At 48.9% G+C, this 22,268-nt stretch overlaps 1 protein-coding gene and 1 long non-coding RNA gene across 2 annotated transcripts; one reads left to right on the forward strand and one right to left on the reverse strand.

The window, feature by feature from the left end:
- Window positions 1-801: 801 nt before the first annotated feature.
- Window positions 802-15,082, forward strand: LOC107307095 (IgGFc-binding protein-like). The gene is made up of 13 exons (XM_085533998.1): window positions 802-937; window positions 1,992-2,069; window positions 2,652-3,899; window positions 4,582-4,898; window positions 5,614-5,956; window positions 6,288-6,622; window positions 7,320-7,884; window positions 8,622-9,214; window positions 9,711-10,284; window positions 10,971-11,170; window positions 12,275-12,655; window positions 13,241-13,527; window positions 14,637-15,082. The coding sequence occupies exons 2-13, from the start codon at window positions 2,003-2,005 to the stop codon at window positions 14,692-14,694; spliced, it is 4,968 nt and encodes a 1,655-aa protein (XP_085390124.1). The 5' UTR covers window positions 802-937; window positions 1,992-2,002; the 3' UTR covers window positions 14,695-15,082.
- Window positions 13,166-16,499, reverse strand: LOC146751580 (uncharacterized). The gene is made up of 2 exons (XR_014941349.1): window positions 16,417-16,499; window positions 13,166-13,520 (listed from the first exon to the last, which is right to left on the reverse strand). It is a non-coding gene; the product is annotated as an uncharacterized LOC146751580 (long non-coding RNA).
- Window positions 16,500-22,268: the final 5,769 nt, after the last annotated feature.

Raw genomic sequence — 22,268 nt, forward strand, 5'->3', positions numbered from 1 at the left:
GGAAGAGAAGAAAAGGAAAGGAAAATTTAAAAAGAAAAAAAGAAAAATGAGATGAAATTTGAATAAACACAAAAAAGAGGATGAAGACGTCAAAACTGACATTTTTAAGCAGCGGCTGCGAGTGGCAGAAATCCCTCAGAATCCCCATAGGAAGAGATTTCCAAACATTCTGCCTCGGTTTTCCCCTTTTCCCGTTGTTTTCATGCAGGTCTGGGAGCCCACATGAGTCATTTTAGGGCAAAACTCCTCGTTTTATGGGAAGCAGATCAGCAGGAGGACAATAAAATGGGATTTTTTCCCCCATAAAAGTGGGTTTGTGGATGTGAGTTGTGAGCACGTGGCCGTGCAACACACCTGCACACAACACGTGTGCAAGAAAACACCAAATTTCCCCTAAATAACCCCAAATTCTTCCCCAGTTCATCACCTCCCAAAGGGATTTGTGCAGAAATTCCCTCCTCCCACCCTTCTCTTTTTTCAATTGTTTTATTTTCCTCCTTTTTTCAGCCTGTTTTCCTGCATTGTTTCATTTTTTCTCACCCATTTCTCACTTCATCGAAAGTCTGCTTCTAATTTTGGGGCAGTTTAAGCCAGAAAAAATGCTCTTCCCCTCCCCCCATCTTTCCTTGTTTCTTTATCAAATCAGACTCCTGCTGTTGTTATTGTTATCATCACTTACTATTATGTGTAAATATAAGTATTTTTGGGTGTGATTACATCAATCTGCAGCCTCCCATCCAACCCGTTTCCTTCCCAACTTTCACCTCCCTTCTCGCCAAACATGATGTCAAACCTTTGGGTGGGGACGTTCCCTGGGGGTCGTCTGCCCTTCTGTTTTCTTTTACCCTTTTTCCCCGGGTTACTTTTGTCATTTGCTGTCAGGATTTGGGGACAAAAAGGAGCGTTTTGGGGGCACCCAGATAGGATTCGGGATCAGGTAAGGTGCTCTGTTTGATATTTCATGTTTTTGTTTGCTGGCAAAGCAGAAAACACAGCAGGGATTTCTACTGACGTCCCTCATCTCTGCATCCATGGATGGAATTGAATTAAAACCATCCCAGGATGATTTTTTTGGGGAGGAAAAGGGGGGGAAACGAGGAAAAGGGGGAAATGAAAGGGTTAAAATGAATGAAAGGGAAAGGGGGGTGGGGGGAGAAAATTGGGGAGTGGGGGGAAATGATGATGGGAAGGGGAGAGAAGATGGGAAAAGGTTGGGGAAATGGTCAAAGTGGTTTAATTTTAAAGGGAAAAAGTGAATGTTGGGGGGGAGGGGGAGGGAAGGGAGGGAAGAAGGGAAGGAAAAGAAGGAAAGGAAAAAGAAAGAACGAGGAAAAGGGGAAAAGAAGGGAAGAGGAAGTGAGGAAAGGGATGGAGGGGGAAAAGGGGGGAAGGAAAAGGAGAGAGGGAGAAAGGAAAAAGGGGAAAGGGGGGGAAGGGAAAAAAGGGGGAAATGGGGAAAGAAAATGCAGGGAGGAAAGAGGGAAAAGGATGAAGAGGAAAAGGGAAAAAGAGGAAGGTGAAAAGGGAAAAAGATGGGAAAGAGAAAAGGGGGAAAAGTACAAAAGGGAAAAGGGAGGAAAGGGGGGGGAACCAAAGAAGTGCTCAAAGCTGGGTTTGAATTTTGGAGGAAACTGTGGTGAATTGGGTCAGTTTCCATGGAGATGTGAAGTGGGTGGGGGCGAAGGGGGGTTCAAATTGGGGGGGTACGTGGAAATGCCAAAGAAAAGCAGATTCTGGGGATAAGAGAGAGGGGAAGGGGAAGGGGAAGAGGAGGAGAGGGGAAGGGGAAGGGAAGAGGAGGAGAGGGGAAGGGGAAGGGAAGCCAAACCCAAACAACACATTTTTGGGGTATAATTGACTGATTTTCCCAAAAATGCACTTCAAAAAGAGGAAAGAAAGTGCAATAAATCCCAGACTTTAGGGCTGCACAGAAAGGTGAGTTTAAGATTTGGAAGATTTGGTGGTTTGCAACGATTTCTGATCTTCTACAGCTGAAGAACCCATGGCTGACAGCCCAGGATGGAGGAAATCCCATGTAATTCTATGGGGATGGACTATTGTCTTATGGGGTGAGTTAAGTGGGGTTGGAGGGCTGTGCCATAACCGGTCCAATCCCTCCCAAAATCACCTTAAAATCTGATTTTTCAGTCCAAGGGAACTCATCTCACTCACTCGTCCTATGGCATGACGGGGAAGAGTGAATATTACCCCCTTATCAGGCTTTTCCCACCTGATATCCCTCCAAATATTGAAAACCCATCAAATCCAATGATCTGATCCCCCCAAACCAACATTTCTCCTATGGGATATCCCTCCAAATATTGAGAACCCATCAAATCCAATGATCTTATCCCCCCAAACCAACATTTCTCCTATGGGATATCCCCCCAGATATTGAGAACCCATCAAATCCAATGATCTGATCCCCCCAAACCAACATTTCTCCTATGGGATATCCCCCCAGATATTGAGAACCCATCAAATCCTATGATCCAATCCCCCCAAACCAACATTTCTCCCTCCAAACTGACCTTCTACCCAATCGAGATCAAACCAGGTTGTCCCTGAAGTCCAACTTGACTCTGATTCCCCATCTCAGGTCACCACAGCTGATCTGATGGCGAATCTCCCCCTTCCCTTCACTTCCATAGGTGTCCTTCATTACCCCAACGTGGCCACGTCAGCCGCACACCACCTGGGCAAAGAGTTTGTGGTGTCCTTCATGCAGAACGGCTTGCAGCAGACCCTCAACAGCGACTTCAAGCTGCTCATCAGAGGTTATTCCCCCTTCACATCCGTCACTATCTCCATGAAGAAACCAGGTTTGAGGATGACGGTACAAGTGACCACGGGTCAAACCGTCCTGGTGAAGATCCCGCCCCAAGCGGAGATGGTGGGGAGCAAAACCTTTGAGAACACGGTGGTGGTGAAGGCCAACAACCCCATCTCCTTGGTGGCCATCAATGAGAAACCCACCTCGGTGGATTCCACCGTGGTCTACCCCTTACACAGCTGGGGCACTGAATACCAGATCGTGACACCCAACGTTGGCACCGACCGCTACGGTGAATTCACTGTGGTCGCGTGGGATGAACCCACCACTGTTGAGGTGCATCTCAAAGGCACCGTGACGTATCAAGGCCAATCTTACCCTCGTGGCTCCGTGCTCCCCATTCAACTCAAGCCTTTCCAAGCAGCCCAGCTCCAAAGCCCAGCAGATATGTCCGGCACCCGCGTCGTGGCACAAAAACCAGTGGCCGTCTTCACCGGCCACACGTGCGTGGCAAGACTCACCCAATGTGACCATTTAGTAGAGCAGCTCCAACCCATTTCCAGCTGGGGTAACACCTTCATTGTGCCCCCGTTGCCTTTTGATACTCAGTCTGATATAGTCTATGTCTCCACATCCCAACGCACACATGTGGAATCTCAACATGGGATGACTAAATCTGCTCGGGATCTCCGGGCCGATCGCTCAACGCTCTATGGACTCCAAGCCCCACATACGTTGTACCTCTCTGCTAACGCTGGCATCCAGGTCATTTATTTTGGTGATGGAGGTAACAAAGGCTCCATCACTTACGACCCGTTTTTTATGACCATCCCAGATGTCTCCAGCTATTGCCTCTCCCACAACGTCTTCGCTCTGGAGGGTTATGAGAATTACGTCCTGCTGATAGCCAAGACCTCAGAGGTGGCTGGGATAATGCTCAACAAAACACCCTTAGGAAACACCATGTGGGTGCCCATCCTGGGCACGGAGTATTCATGGGCAAGGCAAAGCTTGGGTAGTCAGTTTGCTGTCCATACATTGGAACACAAGACGTCCCCTTTCGGGGTGCTCAGCATGGGGATCCGGGAGCAGAAATCCTATGGGCTGATGGCAGTGTGTGATAGTGGTGAGTGCCCCACACCCACCCCCACCTCTCCTTTCCCTTCTGTGTCAAAAATGGGGCGGTGGCACGGGGCGAAACCACATCAAAATGGATTCCTCTGAGTCGGGTGTCTCTGCCATTCCCTTTCCATCCCTGCAGCATCTGCAGAAGTAAGCTAAAAATGATCTCTTTGTGCTGAAATTTGGGTTTTCTCTCATATTTCAAGGGCTGGTAGCTCTGAGAGGGGATAACATCAACCAGCAGGTTTAGGAGGGGATTTATGGTAAATAAATGCATCCCCCTCCAATTAATCACAGAATTGTAGGGGTTGGAAGGGAACTCTAGAGATCTTCTAGTCCAACCCCAGTCCATTCTCCTCCAAATAAACCATCCCCATCCAAATAACCCCACTAAATAACTCATCCCCTCCAAACAACCCATAACCCCCTCCAAATAACCCATCCCTATCTAAATAACCCCCCCAAATAACCCGTCCCCTTCAAATAATCCACCCCTCTCCAAGTAACCCATTCCCCTCCAAATAACTTCCCCCTATCCCCCCAAATAACCCACCCCTTCCAAATAACCCATCCCCCTCCAAATAACCCCCCCAAATAACCCATCCCTCCCCAAATAACCCATTCCCCCAGGTCTGAATGTGTCAGACAAACAGGTCTGGCCACGAATGGTGCCTGATTTCTCCCAGATCCGTGCCGGAACACGCAATGCCGTGCGAAGGAAAGCTGCAGAATGGAGAAGGGGGAAGCATTGTGCGTCCACGACTACATGGGGACGTGCATGGGGTCACGGTCCCTGCAGTATCACACCTTTGATGGGATGGATGTGGATATCCGGGGTGGTTGCACCTACACCATTGCCAAGTATTGCGGTGCTGATCCCACCCTCGTTCCATTTGTGGTGGAGGAGAAGAAGAGCGAAGGAGATCTCAGGGAGTGGCTGACAAATGTCCTCGTGCACGGGTACAATATCTCCATCCAGATGGGAGAGGGTGGAAGAATCCAGGTGGGTTTCTCTGCATGGTGTGGAGGTATTTTGGTGGGGAACTGTGCCAGTTGGGGTCGTAGGGTGGAAATAGATGTAAGGAAAGGAAAAGGAAAGGGAAAAGGGGGAATGATAAAAAATAAATGGAAAGGGAAAGGGAAAAGAGAAAAGGGAAAAGAGGAAACAGAAAAGGAAAAGAGAAAAGGAAAATGATAGAAAAGGGGGAAAGGAAAGAGGAAAAGGAAAAAAGAGAAAGAGAAAAGGGAAAGGAAGAGGGAAAGGGGAAGGAAAAGGAAAAGGAAAAGGGAAAAGAAAAGGAAAAGGGAGAGGGAAAGGCAAAGGGAAAAGGGAAAGGGGATGAAAAGGGAAAGGAAAAAGAAGAGGAAGAGGAAAAGGAAAAGAGAGAGAAAACGAAAGGATAAAGAAAAAAAAGGGGAAGGGAAAGCGAAAAGGAGAAGGAAAAGAAAAAGAGAAAAGGAAGAGAAAAGGAAAAGGAAGACAAAGAAAAGGAAGGTGAAGGGAAGAAGAAAAAGAAGAAGAAAGGCCGGTTTTCTGGGGTGAGATGAGGTTTCTCCATGCACAGGTTTTCCTGTGCTGCTTCACTTCTTTCCCTTATTTCTATGGAAGCTTTGGGCCTTCTTTGGGGAAGAATCGAAAAATGATGATTTTTGGAACCGAATACTTTTGCTTAAGAGAAGAAAAGCTGAAATGTAGTTTTTTTCTCCTTCGTTTTGAGGTCAACAACCAACCCATCACCCTGCCGGCCAACCTGCAGAATGGGAAAATCCAGATCTCCCAAAACGAAGGCAGGATCATCCTGCAAACAGATTTTGGGCTGCAGGTGACCTACGACGAGGACTGGGCCATCATGGTGGCTGTGCCCAGCAGTTATTTCGGGGCCACCTGTGGGCTCTGTGGGAACTTCAATGAGGATGGGGAGGATGAGATGAAACGTCCCGATGGCACCGTGGCCATTGATGCGATAGATTGGGCTGAGAGCTGGAGAGATCCTTCATGTCAAGAGGATTGGAAAGAGGAAGAAACGCTGCAGGACACGGTGGAGGGCACAGAGGGACAAGGTGAGCTTCCATGGGTGGTTCTGGAGCATTTTGGGGGGAGAAAAAAGGGGTTTGTGCCAACTTGTTGCTTGTAGGCATTGCCCAAGCCAATGTGTTGTGTTGGGGAGGAGTTGTGTTGGTCTTTTTGTGCCAAACCGCCCCAAAATCCACGTTGTTTGACTTCAAATGTCTATAACATGCAGAATAACACAGAGTTTTTCCCAAAAGTTGCCCCTGTGGGGTATTTTGGAGACTCTGAGTTGCTTGTAGGGACCAATTGATTCTCCATCAGATGTGAAGGGTTGTGTTGGCCTTTTTTCTTGTCCCATAAACCCACATTACCTGAATCCAGGGATCCAAACGGATGGCAAACAGTCCTGTGCACCCAATGAGAAATGCACAGTGGACAGAAGCCCCCCACGCCGCCGAGCAACCAAAACCTCCACCTGCATCGGGACGGGCGACCCCCATTACACCACATTTGATGGGAGAAAGTACGACTTCCAAGGGACCTGCATCTACCAGTTTGCTGCCCTCTGCTCATCCGACCCGACTCTCATCCCCTTCAATGTCACCGTGGAGAACAACAACAGGGGCAGCAAAGCGGTTTCCTTCACCAAGACCGTCACCATGGAGGTGTATGGGGATGTCATCAGCATGAGCCAGGAGCACCCGAAGAAGGTGAAGGTAGGTGGGCCCTAAAGGCAGTCTAACCCTTACCCTAACCCTAACCCTAACCTTAACCCTAACCCTAACCCTAACCTGACCCTAACCATGACCCTGATGCAAAGGATTACCAAAGAACTGCCCCCAAATTGCCTTTTTCCCAACCATTTCCCATCTCCAAAACGTTTCCAAAGAGACCAACCCACAGAAAACCCTCCCCACCAAAGACCCCCAAGTCTTAATCCACCTGCATTGGCCATAAGACCTTCCTGGTGCAAAGGATTCCCAAAACATCACCCCAAACCCTCTTTTCCCATCAACATTCCACCTCCAAAACACTCTGGAAGAGCCCCTCAAACCCACCCAACACACAGAGACCATCCCCAACCCTTTTGTCAACCCATTCCCCCAACTCATCCCCCCCCATAATCCTCACTCCCGACCCCCCAACCTCCCCCATAATCCTCACTACTGACCCCCCAACCTCCCCCATAATCCTCACTCCCAACCCCCCAACCTCCCCCATAATCCTCACTCCCGACCCCCCAACCTCCCCCATAATCCTCACTCCCAACCCCCCAACCTCCCCCATAATCCTCACTCCCGACCCCCCAACCTCCCCCATAATCCTCACTCCCAACCCCCCAACCTCCCCCATAATCCTCACTACTGACCCCCCAACTTCCCCCATAATCCTGGCCCCCCTTTATGCCCCCAGCTCAACGGGGCCTTTGTGGAGCTCCCATTCACCCGCAAGGACCACTATGAGCTCTACCACAGCGGCGTCCACGGTTTCATCCGCACCTCCTTTGGTTTACGGGTCAGCTTTGATTGGTACAGCTACGCCCGCGTCATCATCCCCGACACCTACGCTGGTTCCATCTGCGGCCTTTGTGGCAACGCCAACGGTGACCCCAACGACGACTTCATTTCCCACGACGGGAAGCAAATTGAGGATGAAATCCGCTTTGCTGATAGTTGGAAGATCAAGGATGTCCCCGGTTGCTCAGCGCGTTGCGTTGGGGATTGCCCGACGTGTGGCGAAGAGCAGAAGAGACCCTACCGCGGTGATGAGTATTGTGGGGTCATTGGGGCCAGCAGGGGACCCTTCCGGGACTGTCACCGTGTTGTTGACCCAGGGCCCTTCCTGGAGGACTGTGCTTTTGATGCATGTCAGTACAAAGGACGGAGGGACGTCATCTGCAAAGCGGTGGCTGCTTATATGACTGAGTGCCAAAGCAACGGGGCCGCTGTGGGGCAGTGGAGGACGCCGTCCTTCTGTGGTGAGTGGGGGGATTTTCCCACCCCGACCCTTTTTAGGGGCAGTAATTAAAGGGTTTGAGCTCAACGCCATCCCCTTGGATACACGATCCCAAACTGCCCCTAAATCGGGTTTATTTCCCCAATGAATTGTCCTATCCTCTCCTTTTAAGCCTTCTCAGGGCTCAAGTGAAGGGTTATGGGATCCCAAACTGCCCCTAAAATCAGGTTTATTCCCCACTGATCTGCCCTATCCCCTCCTTTCCTACTCCACCTATACAGTTCCCTTTTAATCCTGCTTCTCCCTATGGATTCCCTTATTCTTATTTCCTCTTCTTGAAAACACCTTCCTTTTCCCCATATCTTCTCCACAATTCCCCCTTTTTCTCTCTTTTTCCCCTCAGTTCCACACTTTTCCCCTCTTTCTCTCCACAATTCCCCTTTTCCTCTCCTCTTCCCTTATATTTTCCCATTTTCCTCTCCTTTTCCCTTATATTTTCCCATTTTCCTCTCCTTTTCCCTTATATTTTCCCACTTCCTTCTCCTTTCCCCTTATATTTTCCCACTTCCCTCTCCTCTTCCCTTATATTTTCCCACTTTCCTTTTCCCCACACACTCCCTTATTTTCCCCCATTTCTTCACAATCCCTTTCCCTCTCCCCCTTTTCCTCCCCAACACCCCCTTCCCCCCCTCCTTTTCCCCTATAACTCACCTCCCCCCCCTTTTCTTGCCCCCCATCCCCTTTTCTCTCCCCTCGCAGCCCCCGTCTGCCCACCCCACGCTCACTATGAGCTCTGCGGCGCTGCCTGCCCTCCCACCTGCCGGCCCCACGCCCTCCCTGAAGGCTGCACATCAGCCCCATGCACCGAGGGCTGCTTCTGCGACGTGGGCTTCATCCTGAGCGGCTCCAAATGCGTCCTGGCCTCCGACTGCGGCTGCGAACACAACGGCCTCTATTACAAGAAGGGAGCAGAGTTCTACCCCTCGTGCTACGAGCAATGCATCTGCAAAGCTGGAGGGGTGACGGAGTGCAGGGCAGCATCCTGCGGCGCCCACGAGGAGTGCAGGGTGCAGGACGGGGTGCTGGGCTGTCACCCTGCTGGCTACGGGCGCTTGGTGGTGTCTGGGGACCCCCATTATGTGACCTTTGATGGTCGAGCCTTTGATTTGAGGGGTTCCTGCAGCTACGTGCTGGCCAAGGTCTGCAGAGCTCAGCGTGGGTTGGCCAACTTCACGGTGCTGCTGGAGCACGATGGTGGGGGGCAGGGAGACGTGGCGCTGGTGAAGAAGGTGACGGTGAGCATCTACGGGCACACGGTCAGCATGGAGCAAGGGCGGCACTGGGAGGTGATGGTGAGTCAGGAGCAAAGGGCTGCGTTGCATGTGTGCAAAAATACCCTGCTGCATGCGTGTGTGCGTGTAGAACCTCTTCATTGCACCCATACTTGCAAAAAGTGCCCCCCTCATGCATGCGTGTGTGCATGTGGAATCTCTCTGCTGCACCCATGCTTGCAAAAGGTCTTCTGTTACATGCATGGGTGCAGCATGCGTGTGTGCATGTAGAATCTCTGCTGCACCCATGCTTGCAATACATCTCCAGGTGCATGCATGTGTGCATGTAGAATCTCTGCTGCACCCATGCTTGCAATACATCTCCAGGTGCATGCATGTGTGCAAATATCCCCCGGTGCTTGCAAAGAGCATCCCCTGGTGCATGCATGCATGCATGCAGAACCTCCCTATCGCATCCTGTGGCGTGCAAAGCTTGCAGCATTGCAACACGTGCATGCAAAACCACGCACTGCTGCCATTTGGGTGCACAACCCCTTGCACCAATCCCACTCTGCAGGTGGACGGTGAGCATTTCACGTTGCCGCTGGTGCTGGAGGACCAGAAGCTCCACATTGGACAAGAGGGGACCAACCTCGTCTTGCAAACAACCTCAGGCCTCCGTCTGCTCTACAATGCAGCCACCTATTTGCTGGTCACCATCCCCAATGCATACAGGGGTCGTGTGTGTGGCTTAGGGGGCAACTTCAATGGGGATCCCGGTGATGATTTCCTGCTCCCCGATGGATCCTCTGCTAAAAGCACGGAGGAATTTGTCACCTCTTGGAAGACCCCTTCAGCTGATGGAGGTTGCACCGAGGGTTGCAATGGGAAGCCGTGTCCGTCATGCGATGCTGCTGCCATTGCTCCCTATGGCAGCGGGGATGAATGCGGCATCATCACCCACCCAACGGGGCCGTTCGGGTTGTGCCACCATAGGGTGAACCCGGTGCAGTATTTCCAGCATTGCCTCCATGATGTTTGTGCAGCCAATGGGGCGCGGGATGCTCTGTGCCACAGCCTGCAAGCCTACGCCGCTGCTTGCCAAGCTGCTGGTGCTGAGATTGGAGGATGGAGGAGGGCGGACTTTTGCCGTAAGTGGCCCAAAATATCCCCAAAATACCCCCCAGAGAAACGCCGGGGTCCCGTTTTTCCTCTTGATCCATCTTTCCCTGCAGCGACGTTTTGCAGCTGGGGGCCTTTTGTGGTGTTGTCGTCACTGTTTTGGGGGTAAATATTGGGTATTTGGGCCAAGATGTGGCGTGAATTGTCAGTGTCAAATTGTGCATCGCTTCTTTGTCCTTAAATCATCCACAAAATCCATGTGATTATCCCAAAATCCACGAGATTATCCCAAAATCCAAGAGATTATCCCAAAATCCATGAGATTATTCCCAAATCCACAAGATTATCCCTAAATCCATGAGATTATCCCAAAATCCAAGCAATTATTCCAAAATCCATGAGATTATTCCCAAATCCATGAGATTATTCCCAAATCCATGAGATTATCCCCAAATCCACAAGATCACCCAAAATACCCCAATATTGCCCCAAAATGCACAAAATAACCCAGAAATGCTTTCAGATCAACCCAAAATGCTTTCAAATCTTCCCCTAAACCCACAAAAATAAGCCCATAAACACTCACAGACCTTCTCCATACCCCACAGCCCAAACCTACCACGTACCCGAGCCCATGGCTCTCAAACTGGGTGGTTCCCCATCACCCAAATGGGGTTAAACCATCAAAAACACCCATTTTCTCCTTATTTCCCAGCCCTCTCCTGCCCACCCCACAGCCACTACGAGCTCTGCACCCGCACTTGTGACTTCACCTGTGCCAGCCTCTCCGTGCCCACGCCGTGCAGCTGGCCGTGCTTCGAGGGCTGTCAATGCGACGATGGGTTCCTCTTCGATGGCGGCTCTTGTGTGTCCCTGGAGCGATGTGGATGCGTCCACCAGGGGATGTACCTCAAGGTGAGGTTGTCCCATAAGGTTTGGGGTAGGAAATATATAGGGTGGGGGTCGTCCCATCTCATGGAAGTAAATTATATGGGGTAGGGTTGGTTGTGGATGGTGAAGGTTGTCTTGTATTGATATGGTGGGTTTGGGGGCTTGGTGTTCGATGAATGGTGTCCCATATTATTGGGTTTGGGGGCTCAGTGTTGTCCTGTCTTGGTGGTGTGATGGATTTGGGGGCACAAACCTTGATGGGATCTCAATGATGTGGATATGGGGACACGATCCTTTATAGGGTGGGTTGGCCCATCAACTTGATGTGATGGATTTGGAGTGTAAATCCTTGATGAGACTGAATATCCCATCTCAATGATGTGATGGATTTGGGGACACGATCCTTTATAGGGTGGGTTGGCCCATCAACTTGATGTGATGGGTTTGGGGTCTTTGGTGCTGTGGGTTGTCCCGTATTTGGGGCATCTTCAATGGAGTTGGATGTCCCACGGAGTCAATGAAACTCAATGTGGTGGACTGTAGTTTCATTTTAGGGAGAAACCTCTAAAATCCTGCAATTAACGGCACCCTAAAATGCCAGTTTTGATCCTCTAGACCTTTGAAGGACTCCTTTTGGGGCATAGATTGAAAGTCTCATTTTGGGGTAGAGATTAAAGGTTCTCCTTTTGGGGCATAGATTGAAGGTCTCCTTTTGGGGTAGAGACTGAAGGTTCTCCTTTTGGGGTAGAGATTGAAGGTCTCCTTTTAGGGAAGAGATTGAAGGTCTCCTTTTAGGGTAGAGATTAAAGGTCTCCTTTTGGGGTAGAGATTGAAGGTCTCCTTTTGGGGCATAGATTGAAGGTCTCCTTTTGGGGTAGAGACTGAAGGTTCTCCTTTTGGGGCATAGATTGAAGGTCTCATTTTGGGGTAGAGGTTAAAGGTCTCCTTTTGGGGTAGAGATTGAAGGTCTCATTTTGGGGTAGAGATTAAAGGTTCTCCTTTTGGGGCATAGATTGAAGATTCTCCTTTTGGGGTAGAGGTTGAACACTTCAACCTGCACCTGGGACCTCTTTCCCCTTTCAAAACAGGGACAAAGCACAAATTAACCTCAGATTTCTCCCTTTTCAGGCGGGTGAGACCATCACCTCCAACAACTGCACCATGAGATGCCACTGCCACCCATCGCAGGGTCTCAGCTGCCAGCCCACCCGTTGTCCCCCCAATGAGATCTGCGTGGCTCAGGATGGGACACAGCAATGCCTGAAGGAGGAGGGACGTTGTCTGATCTCCCCCGGAGCCTCCATGACCACCTTCGATGGGGTGGGAGGAAAGCTGCCCCATAGCGGTACCTACAAAATGGCCGCCCTCTGCGACGAGAGGTCGGCCCACTGGTTTAAGGTGGTGGTGGAGGTCAGCGAGTGTCGGGACGATGGGATCCCAGCTGCTGTGTCTGTCTTTGTCTTCTTCAGAGAAGCTTTCATCACCATCAATAACAACATGGAGGTTTGGGTGAGCCAGGCCTGCCCCACAACGGACGGGGCCTGAGTTTAAGGAGCTAAAAATTTGGGGAGGGGGAGTGGGTGGGGGGCCTTGTTCTCTTGTGTATGCAAGGTTGCTTGTCTTTTGGGTGAAAAACTGGAGATTTTGGGCAGAAATCACTCCTTCAGGATGAGGATGGAGGTCTTTTGAGAAGTTGAAGGTCTCCATTTAGGGTGGAGGTTGGAGGTCTCCATTTGGGGTAGAGATTGAAGGTCTCCATTTGGGGTAGAGATTGAGGGTCTCCATTTGGGGTCATGCCAATGGTTGTTTATAGGATCATGCCAATGGTCGCCTATAGGGTCATGCCAATGGTCGCCTATAGGGTCATGCCAATGGTCACCTATAGGGTCATGCCAATGGTCGCCTATAGGATCACACCAATGCTTGCTTATAGGGTCATGCCAATGGTCAACTATAAGGTCATGCCAATGGCCACAACCCAACGTACTTCGTTGATTGACTTCAAGATACACATCAGGGTTGCCTTTTTGGGGTTTCATTTTGACTGATTTTTGCTGTTTTCCACCCATTTTTGCTCTTTTTCCCCCCATTCAGGTGAACGGCCTCTTTACCCGCCCCCCAACCCCGATATCCGAAGCCGTTTCCATGGATATGAAGGCAGGGAACGTCACCATCTCCCACATCTCAGGCCTGGAGGTTCAATTCAGCCCCATTGGGGAGGTGACGTTGACTGTCAAGGCCTCTCTGGTCAACAAACTCTGTGCCCCATGCGGTAACTTCAATGGGGACATGGAGGACGACTTGATGTTGCCCAATGGCCGCGTGGCTCCGAGCATCGCCGAGGTGGTGGACGCGTGGAAAGCCAAGGATTTTGCTGGATGGTGAGGAAAGATGGAGAATCCTCCTTTAAAAATGGGCTGGTTTTGATGGTTTTTCACCCTTTTTTAAGGAAAAAGGGTAGGGAAGCGTATCTATGGGGTATTGGGGTGGGAGAGGACTCAATGGGGTCAATGGGAATCCTCCATCTTGTCTGGTTTCATCCACAGCGATTGAGGCACAAAAGCAAAAGGAGGTTGTTCTGGTAAGTGGATTTTCCATTGCTGGGATGGTTGGGGTTAATTAATTACGCTTAACGATATCCACAAGTAATTAATTGGGGAATGGGGATTGGGTGGAAGGGGAGGAAATGGGGTGATGCGGGGCCGTTTCATTGGGAGAAAGGAAGGGAAATCTTGCCTGATATTAAGAGATTTTGACCAAATATTGGGGGATTTTGACAAATATTAGGGGGGTTTGCCCAATATCTGCGGGTTTTGCCCAATGTCTGGGGGTTTTTGCCCAATATCAGGGTTCTTTTTACCAAATATCAGGTGATTTTGCCTAATATTCAGTGATTTTGCCTAATATTAAGGGTTTTTTTTGCTCAATATTAGGGGATCTTGACAAATATTAGGGGGATTTTGCATAATATTAGGGGTCTTTTTACCAAATTTTAGGGGTTCTTGACAAATTTTAGGGTTTTTTTGCCAAATATTAGGCCAATCCTGGAGGCTATGGGGCCAATCCTGGAGGCTATCGGGCCAGTCCTGAGCAGGAATCACATTTTGGGGCCTATAAAACATTTTACCTATAGATATGGGTAGAATGAACCCCATAAAACACAATACCATCAAACCACGCTCCCATTTTGGGCCCTATAAAGCATTTTACCTATAGAATGAGCCTCATAAAACACAATACCATCAAACCACGCTCCCATTTTGGGCCCTATAAAGCATTTTACCTATAGAATGAACCCCATAAAACACAATACCATCAAACCACGCTCCCATTTTGGGCCCTATAAAGCATTTTACCTATAGAATGAACCCCATAAAACACAATACCATCAAACCACGTTCCTATATGGACACCCAACCCCCCCTTCCCCCTATGGATGAGGATGAGGAGGGTCCAGCCCTTCCTCCCCATCTCCTCTCCTCTCTTCCAGCCGGGTCCCCAACCCCATAAGGATGGAAGTGGAAGCTCCCGTCTATCCTGCCCCATAAGGATGCCATGATGGGGGACGGATGCAAGAGGAGCCCACACACCTCTCCTAATTATCACCTGCATCAATTAGCACTCATTAACCTTTAGCCTATGGAGGGTTGGCCCAATGGGGCCCTGTGATGGACCTCTAGACTTGCATCATTGAAGCGGATACGAAGGCCTCGATCCGACCCCAAATTGAGGAGAAAAATGGGGGTTTTGGGGCTGATTTCATCCTGGCGGGACCCACTGATGCTGCTGAGAAGAAATCAAGGCCGTCTGACCCCAATCCCACCTCTTTTCACCCCAAAAATCCCCTCCCTTTATTCCCATTGGATGCCTCCACGAACGGCGCTGCCTCTGCTGTTGGGTAAAGCAATAAAACTCGGTTTTATTTTTATATTTTAACCATTTTTTGGTGGCTTTTTTGGGGTGTTTTTTGCTCTTTTTCATCTTTTGCTCCCATCTTTCCCTTTGTTTTTCCCTATTGATTTATGTGTATATTTATAATTATGGCCCATTCGACACCTTTCCCCCCCTTCATTCCTATAGAGCCAAGATATGTCTCTATCTCTTTAATTTTGTTAATTAACTGTTAATTTCTTCATTATCTTAATATATGCATAGTTTAAGAAGATGATTTGCACCCTCAGCTCCGTTCAGGGGATGCAAAAGTGGGAAATGGTGGTTTTTTACCCCAAAAAGAGGCATTGCAATGCAAAGCAAAGGGGGGAATTGCAATGCAAAGCAAAGGGGGGAAGTGCAATACCATGCAATGCAAAGCAAAGGGGGAGGGGGAAATGCAATGCAAAGCAAAATGCATTGCAATGCAAAATGAGGGGTCAGTGCAAAGGAAAGTCAAAGGACGCTGCAATGCAAAGCAATGCAAAGCAATGCAAAGCAAAGGGGTACTGCAATGCAAATTGACAATGCAAAGCAAAGCAATGCAAAGCAATGCAAAGCAATGCAAAGCAAAGCAAAGCAATGCAAAGCAAAGGGGTACTGCAAAGCAAAGGTGCACTGCAAAGCAAAGGTGCACTGCAAAGCAATGCAAGGCAATGCAAAGCAAAGGGGTACTGCAAAGCAATGCAAAGCCGTGCAAAGCAATGCAAAGCAAAGGCACACTGCACAGCAATGCAAGGCAATGCAAAGCAATGCAAAGCAATGCAAAGCAAAGGTGCACTGCAAAGCAATGCAAAGCCATGCAAAGCAATGCAAGGCCATGCAAAGCAGTGCAAAGCAATGCAAGGCAATGCAAAGCAATGCAAAGCAATGCAAAGCAAAGGTGCTCTGCAAAGCAATGCAAAGCAATGGAAAGCAATACAAAGCAATGCAAAGCAAAGGGGTACTGCAAAGCAATGCAAAGCAATGCAAAGCAATGCAAAGCAATGCAAAGCAATGCAAAGCAATGCAAAGCAATGCAAAGCAATGCAAAGCAAAGGGGTACTGCAAAGCAATGCAAAGCAATGCAAAGCAATGCAAAGCAATGCAAAGCAATGCAAAGCAAAGGGGTACTGCAAAGCAAAGGCGCACTGCAAAGCAACACAAGGCAATGCAAAGCAAAGTGCAACAGGAAAGCAACTCAAAGCAAAAAGGGAACATCAATGCAAAGCAAGGCCCAGCACAACAGCAAAGCAGTTGAACCTTTCAACTCCCCAGCAAAAAAAAAAAAAAACAAAACAAAAACACAAAAAACAAAGAACCCCATCCATGCACTTTGCAAACCCACGCTCTGAACTGACCCGAAACATCCCGGATTGTGCAAATCTTCCCCCTCTGCTCCGTTTATTTGCCTGCAGGGCAAAGCAAGATCGAGTGTCCCCCCTCATCCCCCCCCCTTAGTACATTCAATTCATTTCTCCCATTGCAAAAGCAAAGCAAAGGAGTGGGAAGCAAAGCGTGGGAGGGTTGCATTTCCTGGACGGTGGTTGGAGCAAAGCCCGGAGGGGTTTTGCAACACGAGATGTGTTTGCATCAACCCGAGCTGTGTTTGCACCAACCCGAGATGTGTTTGCACCAACCCGAGATGTGTTTGCACCAACCCGAGATGTGTTTGCACCAACCCGAGATGTGTTTGCACCAACCCGAGATGTGTTTGTTTGCACCAACCCGAGCTGTGTTTGCATCAACCCGAGATGTGTTTGCATTTTGCAAGGCCCTGCAAGCAGGAAGAGAGCAGGGCGGGGTGGGGAGACCATGCAAAAGTGGGGGTGGGAAACAAAGTTGTTTTGCTGCGACTTTTGCAAAAAGCCCCGTTTTGTTTGACCTGGAATTCATGCAAAAGTCCTCATTTTTGTTCTATTTCCTCCCTTTATTTTAATGCATCTTCTGCAAAATAATCCTGCTTTTTTGATGCATGTCCCTTCTTTTTGCAAAAATCCCGCTTCTCTGTTGCATCTGTTTGCAAAAAAAATCTCACTTTCTTCTGCAAAAAAACAAAAACAAAAACAAAAAAAAACCTTTCTTTTTTGCAGCAACCTTTGCAAAACTCCCACTTTTTAGCTGCACTTTTTTTTTTTTTTTTTTTTTTGCAAAACTCCCACTTCCTTTTAGCTGGAATTATTGCAAGAAAAATCCTTTTATTTCTGCTGCAATTTCTACAAAGCTCTTGAGCTTCGCCGTGATTTTTTTTTGCAAAATTCCCCACTTGTTTTGCTTTGATTTTTGCAAAATTCTCACTTTTTTGCTGCAACTTTTACGAAAAAAAAATCCCACTTTTGTTCCTACAACTTCTTGCAAAATCTCACTTTTTTGGTGCATCTTTTTTGCAAAATAATCCCACTTTCTTTCACCCCAAAATTCATGCAAAAGTCCTTTTTTTTTCTGCTGCAATTTCTGCAAAACTCCCAATTTTTCCTTGTGATTTTTGCAAAACTCCCACTTTCTTTTACCCAGAATCCATGCAAAAATCCTTTTTTTTTGGAGGCCACTTTTGCAAAAACTCCCGCTTCCTACTGCAACATTTGCAAAACTGCCACTTTTTCCTTTTTTCTTTGTTTTTGTTGCATCAACTTCTGCAAAACTCCAACTTTTTTACTGCACATTTTGCAAAAAAACCCCACTTTTTTGCTGCAAGTTTTGCAAAATAACCTGGTTTTTTTTGCAGCAAGTTTTGCAAAAACCCACTTTTTTATTATTACGCGAGTTTTGCAAAGGAAAAAAAAACACTTTTTATTATTTTTATTGTATTTTATTATTTTTATATGTTTATTTTATATGTATATTATTTATATATATATTTTTATATGTATTTTATTGTATTTTGTGCAAAACCTCCACCTGAGCTCCACTTTGTGGTGCAACTTTTGGAGCCGAGCAAGAAAGCAGCAGAATTCAGGCCTTGCAAAAGCAAACGTAGCAACGCTCCCACCTGCTGCAAACAGACGGGTTGCAAATGCAAACAGAGCGGAGACCAATCGTCTGCACCCTGGAGCAAATGCAAAAGTGCAATGCCTCCACCTGCTGCAACAGCAAGACATTGCAGTGATGTAAGTGCAAAAAGTGCAATGGTTAAAGGTGGTGCAAATGCAAAAAGTGCAATGGTTAAAGGTGGTGCAAATGCAAAAGGTGCAATGGTTAAACATGGTGCAAATGCAAAAAGTGCAATGGTTAAACATGGTGCAAATGCAAAAAGTGCAATGGTTAAACATGGTGCAAATGCAAAAAGTGCAATGCTAAAATGTGATGCAAATGCAAAAAGTGCAATGGTTAAATGTGCAAATGCAAAAAGTGCAATGGTTAAACGAGGTGCAAGTGCAAAAAGTGCAATGGTTAAAGGTGGTGCAAATGCAAAAAGTGCAATGGTTAAACGTGGTGCAAATGCAAAAAGTGCAATGGTTAAAGGTGGTGCAAATGCAAAAAGTGCAATGGTTAAACATGGTGCAAATGCAAAAAGTGCAATGGCTAAACGTGGTGCAAATGCAAAAAGTGCAATGGTTAAACGTGGTGCAAATGCAAAAAGTGCAATGGTTAAATGTGGTGCAAATGCAAAAAGTGCAATGGTTAAAGGTGGTGCAAATGCAAAAAGTGCAATGGTTAAACGTGGTGCAAATGCAAAAAGTGCAATGGTTAAAGGTGGTGCAAGTGCAAAAAGTGCAATGGTTAAACGTGGTGCAAATGCAAAAAGTGCAATGGTTAAAGGTGGTGCAAATGCAAAAAGTGCAATGGTTAAAGGTGGTGCAAATGCAAAAAGTGCAATGGTTAAACGTGGTGCAAATGCAAAAAGTGCAATGGTTAAAGGTGGTGCAAATGCAAAAAGTGCAATGGTTAAAGGTGGTGCAAATGCAAAAAGTGCAATGGTTAAAGGTGGTGCAAATGCAAAAAGTGCAATGGTTAAAGGTGGTGCAAATGCAAAAAGTGCAATGGTTAAACGTGGTGCAAATGCAAAAAGTGCAATGGTTAAAGGTGGTGCAAGTGCAAAAAGTGCAATGGTTAAACGTGGTGCAAATGCAAAAAGTGCAATGGTTAAAGGTGGTGCAAATGCAAAAAGTGCAATGGTTTAACGTGGTGCAAATGCAAAAAGTGCAATGGTTAAAGGTGGTGCAAGTGCAAAAAGTGCAATGGTTAAACGTGGTGCAAATGCAAAAAGTGCAATGGTTAAGGTGGTGCAAATGCAAAAAGTGCAATGGTTAAACGTGGTGCAAATGCAAAAAGTGCAATGGTTAAAGGTGGTGCAAATGCAAAAAGTGCAATGGTTAAAGGTGGTGCAAATGCAAAAAGTGCAATGGTTAAACGTGGTGCAAATGCAAAAGGTGCAATGGTTAAAGGTGGTGCAAATGCAAAAAGTGCAATGGTTAAACGTGGTGCAAATGCAAACAGTGCAATGGTTTCCCGCATGCAAATGCAAAAGCAAACGTGAGTGCAAATGCAACTGGGAGTGCAAAGGAAAATGCAATTGCAAACACAGAAGTAAATGCAAATACGAATGCAATTGCAAGAGAAAGCTCAGTTGCAATTGCAAACGGGAGAGCAATTGCAAATTTGGGGTGTTTTGGGGTGTTTTGGGGTATTTGAGGGATAATGGGGTGTTTGGGGGTATTGGAGTATTGGGGAGAATTGGGGTATTTGGGGGGTATTGGGGTTATTGGGGTATTTGGGGCATATTGGGGTACTGGGGGGTATTTGAGGTATATGGGGGGTATTGGGATATTTTGGGGGGAATTTGGGGTGTTTTGGAGGCATTGGGGTATTTGGGGGTTATTGGGGTTATTGGGGTATTTGGGGCACACTGGTGTATTGGGGGTATTGGGGTATTGGGGGGTATTGGGGTATTTTGGGGGGCATTGGGGTATTGGGGGGTATTGGGGTATTTGGGGCACATTGGAGTATTGGGGTATTTGGGGGGGAATTTGGGATATTTTGGGGGGAATTTGGGATATTTTGGGGGGTATTTGGATACTTGGGGGTATTGGCTCCAAGGACCCCCCCCCCCAAACACCCCATTGAGCCCCCTCGCCCTTAAGAGCCCCCAGACCCCAACAAGCCCCCCCCCAACCCCCTTCCAAACAACCCTTCCAAGCCCCCTTGAGACCCCCAGGATCCCCCCTAGGGACCCTTCCCCCTCCCCCCCATCTCCTCAACGACCCCCAATATCTGTCCTGGGACCCCCAAATTGCTCCAAGGACCCCCCAGAACCCACCCCAGGGTTCACCCCAACCTTCCATGGACCCCCAACATCCCCCAACAAGAAACCCCTCAAAAACACTTCGTACCCCCCCCAAATCACATCAAGGACCCCCCAACCTCCCCCCACATGAGCCCCCAAAACCACACCAAGACCCCCTGAAGATCATCCCAGGGACCCCCCATCCTCTTTAGGACCCCTCACACCCCCCCATGAAACCCCAAAACCACATCAGGACCCCCAGAGATCATCCCAAGGACCCCCCCCCCAACCTCTTTAAGATCCCCCAACCACCCCCCAGTGACCCCCCAAAACCACACCAGGACCCCCTGAAGATCATCCCAGGGATCCCATCAACCTCTTTAGGACCCCCAACTCCCCCGTGAGACCCTGAAACCACACCAGGACCCCCTGAAGATTGTCCCAGGGACCCCCCAACCTCTTTAGGTTCCCCCAATTCCCCCCCATGAAACCCCAAAACCACATCAAGACCCCCTGAAGATCACCCTCAACCTCTTTAGGACCCCCCAATCCCCCCCAGTGACCCCCCAGAACCACATCAAGACCCCCTGAAGATCATCCAGGGACCCCCCCAACCTCTTTAGGACCCCCCAACTCCCCCATGAGACCCCAAAACCACATCAAGACCTCCTGAAGATCACCCTCAACCTCTTTAGGACCCCCGAAGCCCCCCCATGAAACCCCAAAACCACACCAGGACCCCCTGAAGATCATCCCAGGGACCACCCCCCAATTCACCTTACACGCCCCCCCCCCAAATCCTACCCAGATAACACCCCAACCCCTCTATGGGGATAATGGGGAGGGGGATCCCAGCATCCAGACCCCCTCGTTAAGGGATCTCTGGGCCATCATGCCCCGGTGCTGCTATGTTCATTTGCACAGCAATTAGCGCTGACGAAGGTGGGGCTGACCCATAACCTCATGGGGACACCTTGGGGGGTGGGGGGTTGTTCTTAACCCCCTCCCCCCCTCACATCCCCCCCATAGTCCTTAAGTCCTAAGAATCAATGGGGGTTTGAGGAGGGGGTCCCCATGTCTCTGGGTGGGGAGGGTCTTCTGGGTCCCCTTGGGGGGGTCCCCAAGGGGGTGGGAAGGACCTGCCCCCATATTGGGGTCCCTAAAAGTAAAAGGAGATTGGGGATAAGACCCTCCCCTTCCCTAAAGGATGTATTGATGTGGGGAGGGGGTGACACGTTGGTGCTTATGGGGTGCTATGGGGGGGGAAGATGGGAAGCAGGAAGGGGTGACCTCATATATGGGTCCCTATGGGGTGATGGGTGGGGGGGTTCCTTGAGGGGGTCATTTAGGGGTTTATTTTGGGGGGGGGGTCCTTCCTGATGGATCCAGGCTCCCCCCCCCCATAGCCATGCAGCTGACGGATCCATAATGATTTGGACCCCCACCCACCTTCCCCACAGCCCCACTGGGTCCAACCCCCCCCCCAACCCCCCACCCCCCTTCCTCCATATCTATTGTTCCAGAGAACAAAAGGCTCCTTCGAGTCCCCAATTATCTGGAGCAGGAGAGCAGAGGGACCCAAACGTCCCCAAACACGGCCCTGCCCCACATCGGGACCGGCCATATGGGTCCTAAGGGGGCTGGGAGGGTGGGAATGGGGGTCTATGGGGTGGATGAGGAGGGAGTGGGGGTGGGGGGAGTGGGGAGTGGAGGGGGGTGGTGGGACAGAGGGATGGAGGGATGGGATGGGGGATGATGGGGATGGATGAAGGAAGGAAGGAAGGAAGGAAGGAAGGAAGGAAGGAAGGAAGGAAGGAAGGAAGGAAGGAAGGAAGGAAGGAAGGAAGGAAGGAAGGAAGGAAGGAAGGAAGGAAGGAAGGAAGGAAGGAAGGAAGGAAGGAAGGAAGGAAGGAAGGAAGGAAGGAAGGAAGGAAGGAAGGAAGGAAGGAAGGAAGGAAGGAAGGAAGGAAGGAAGGAAGAGGTTGGATG

This window comes from Coturnix japonica, unplaced genomic scaffold (genome assembly GCF_054131305.1).
Source record: "Coturnix japonica strain WE unplaced genomic scaffold, WE-NBRP24 Scf073, whole genome shotgun sequence".
Lineage (NCBI taxonomy): Eukaryota > Metazoa > Chordata > Aves > Galliformes > Phasianidae > Coturnix > Coturnix japonica.

Excerpts from the sequence above, each read along its gene's own strand:
- LOC107307095 (XM_085533998.1), top strand. The coding sequence starts at position 2,003 with ATGGCTGACAGCCCAGGATGGAGGAAATCCCATGTAATTCTATGGGGA. Across the intron at positions 2,070-2,651 it reads ATGGACTATTGTCTTATGGG|GTGTCCTTCATTACCCCAAC; the intron begins GTGAGTTAAGTG and ends TCACTTCCATAG. Across the intron at positions 9,215-9,710 it reads GGCGGCACTGGGAGGTGATG|GTGGACGGTGAGCATTTCAC; the intron begins GTGAGTCAGGAG and ends CCCACTCTGCAG.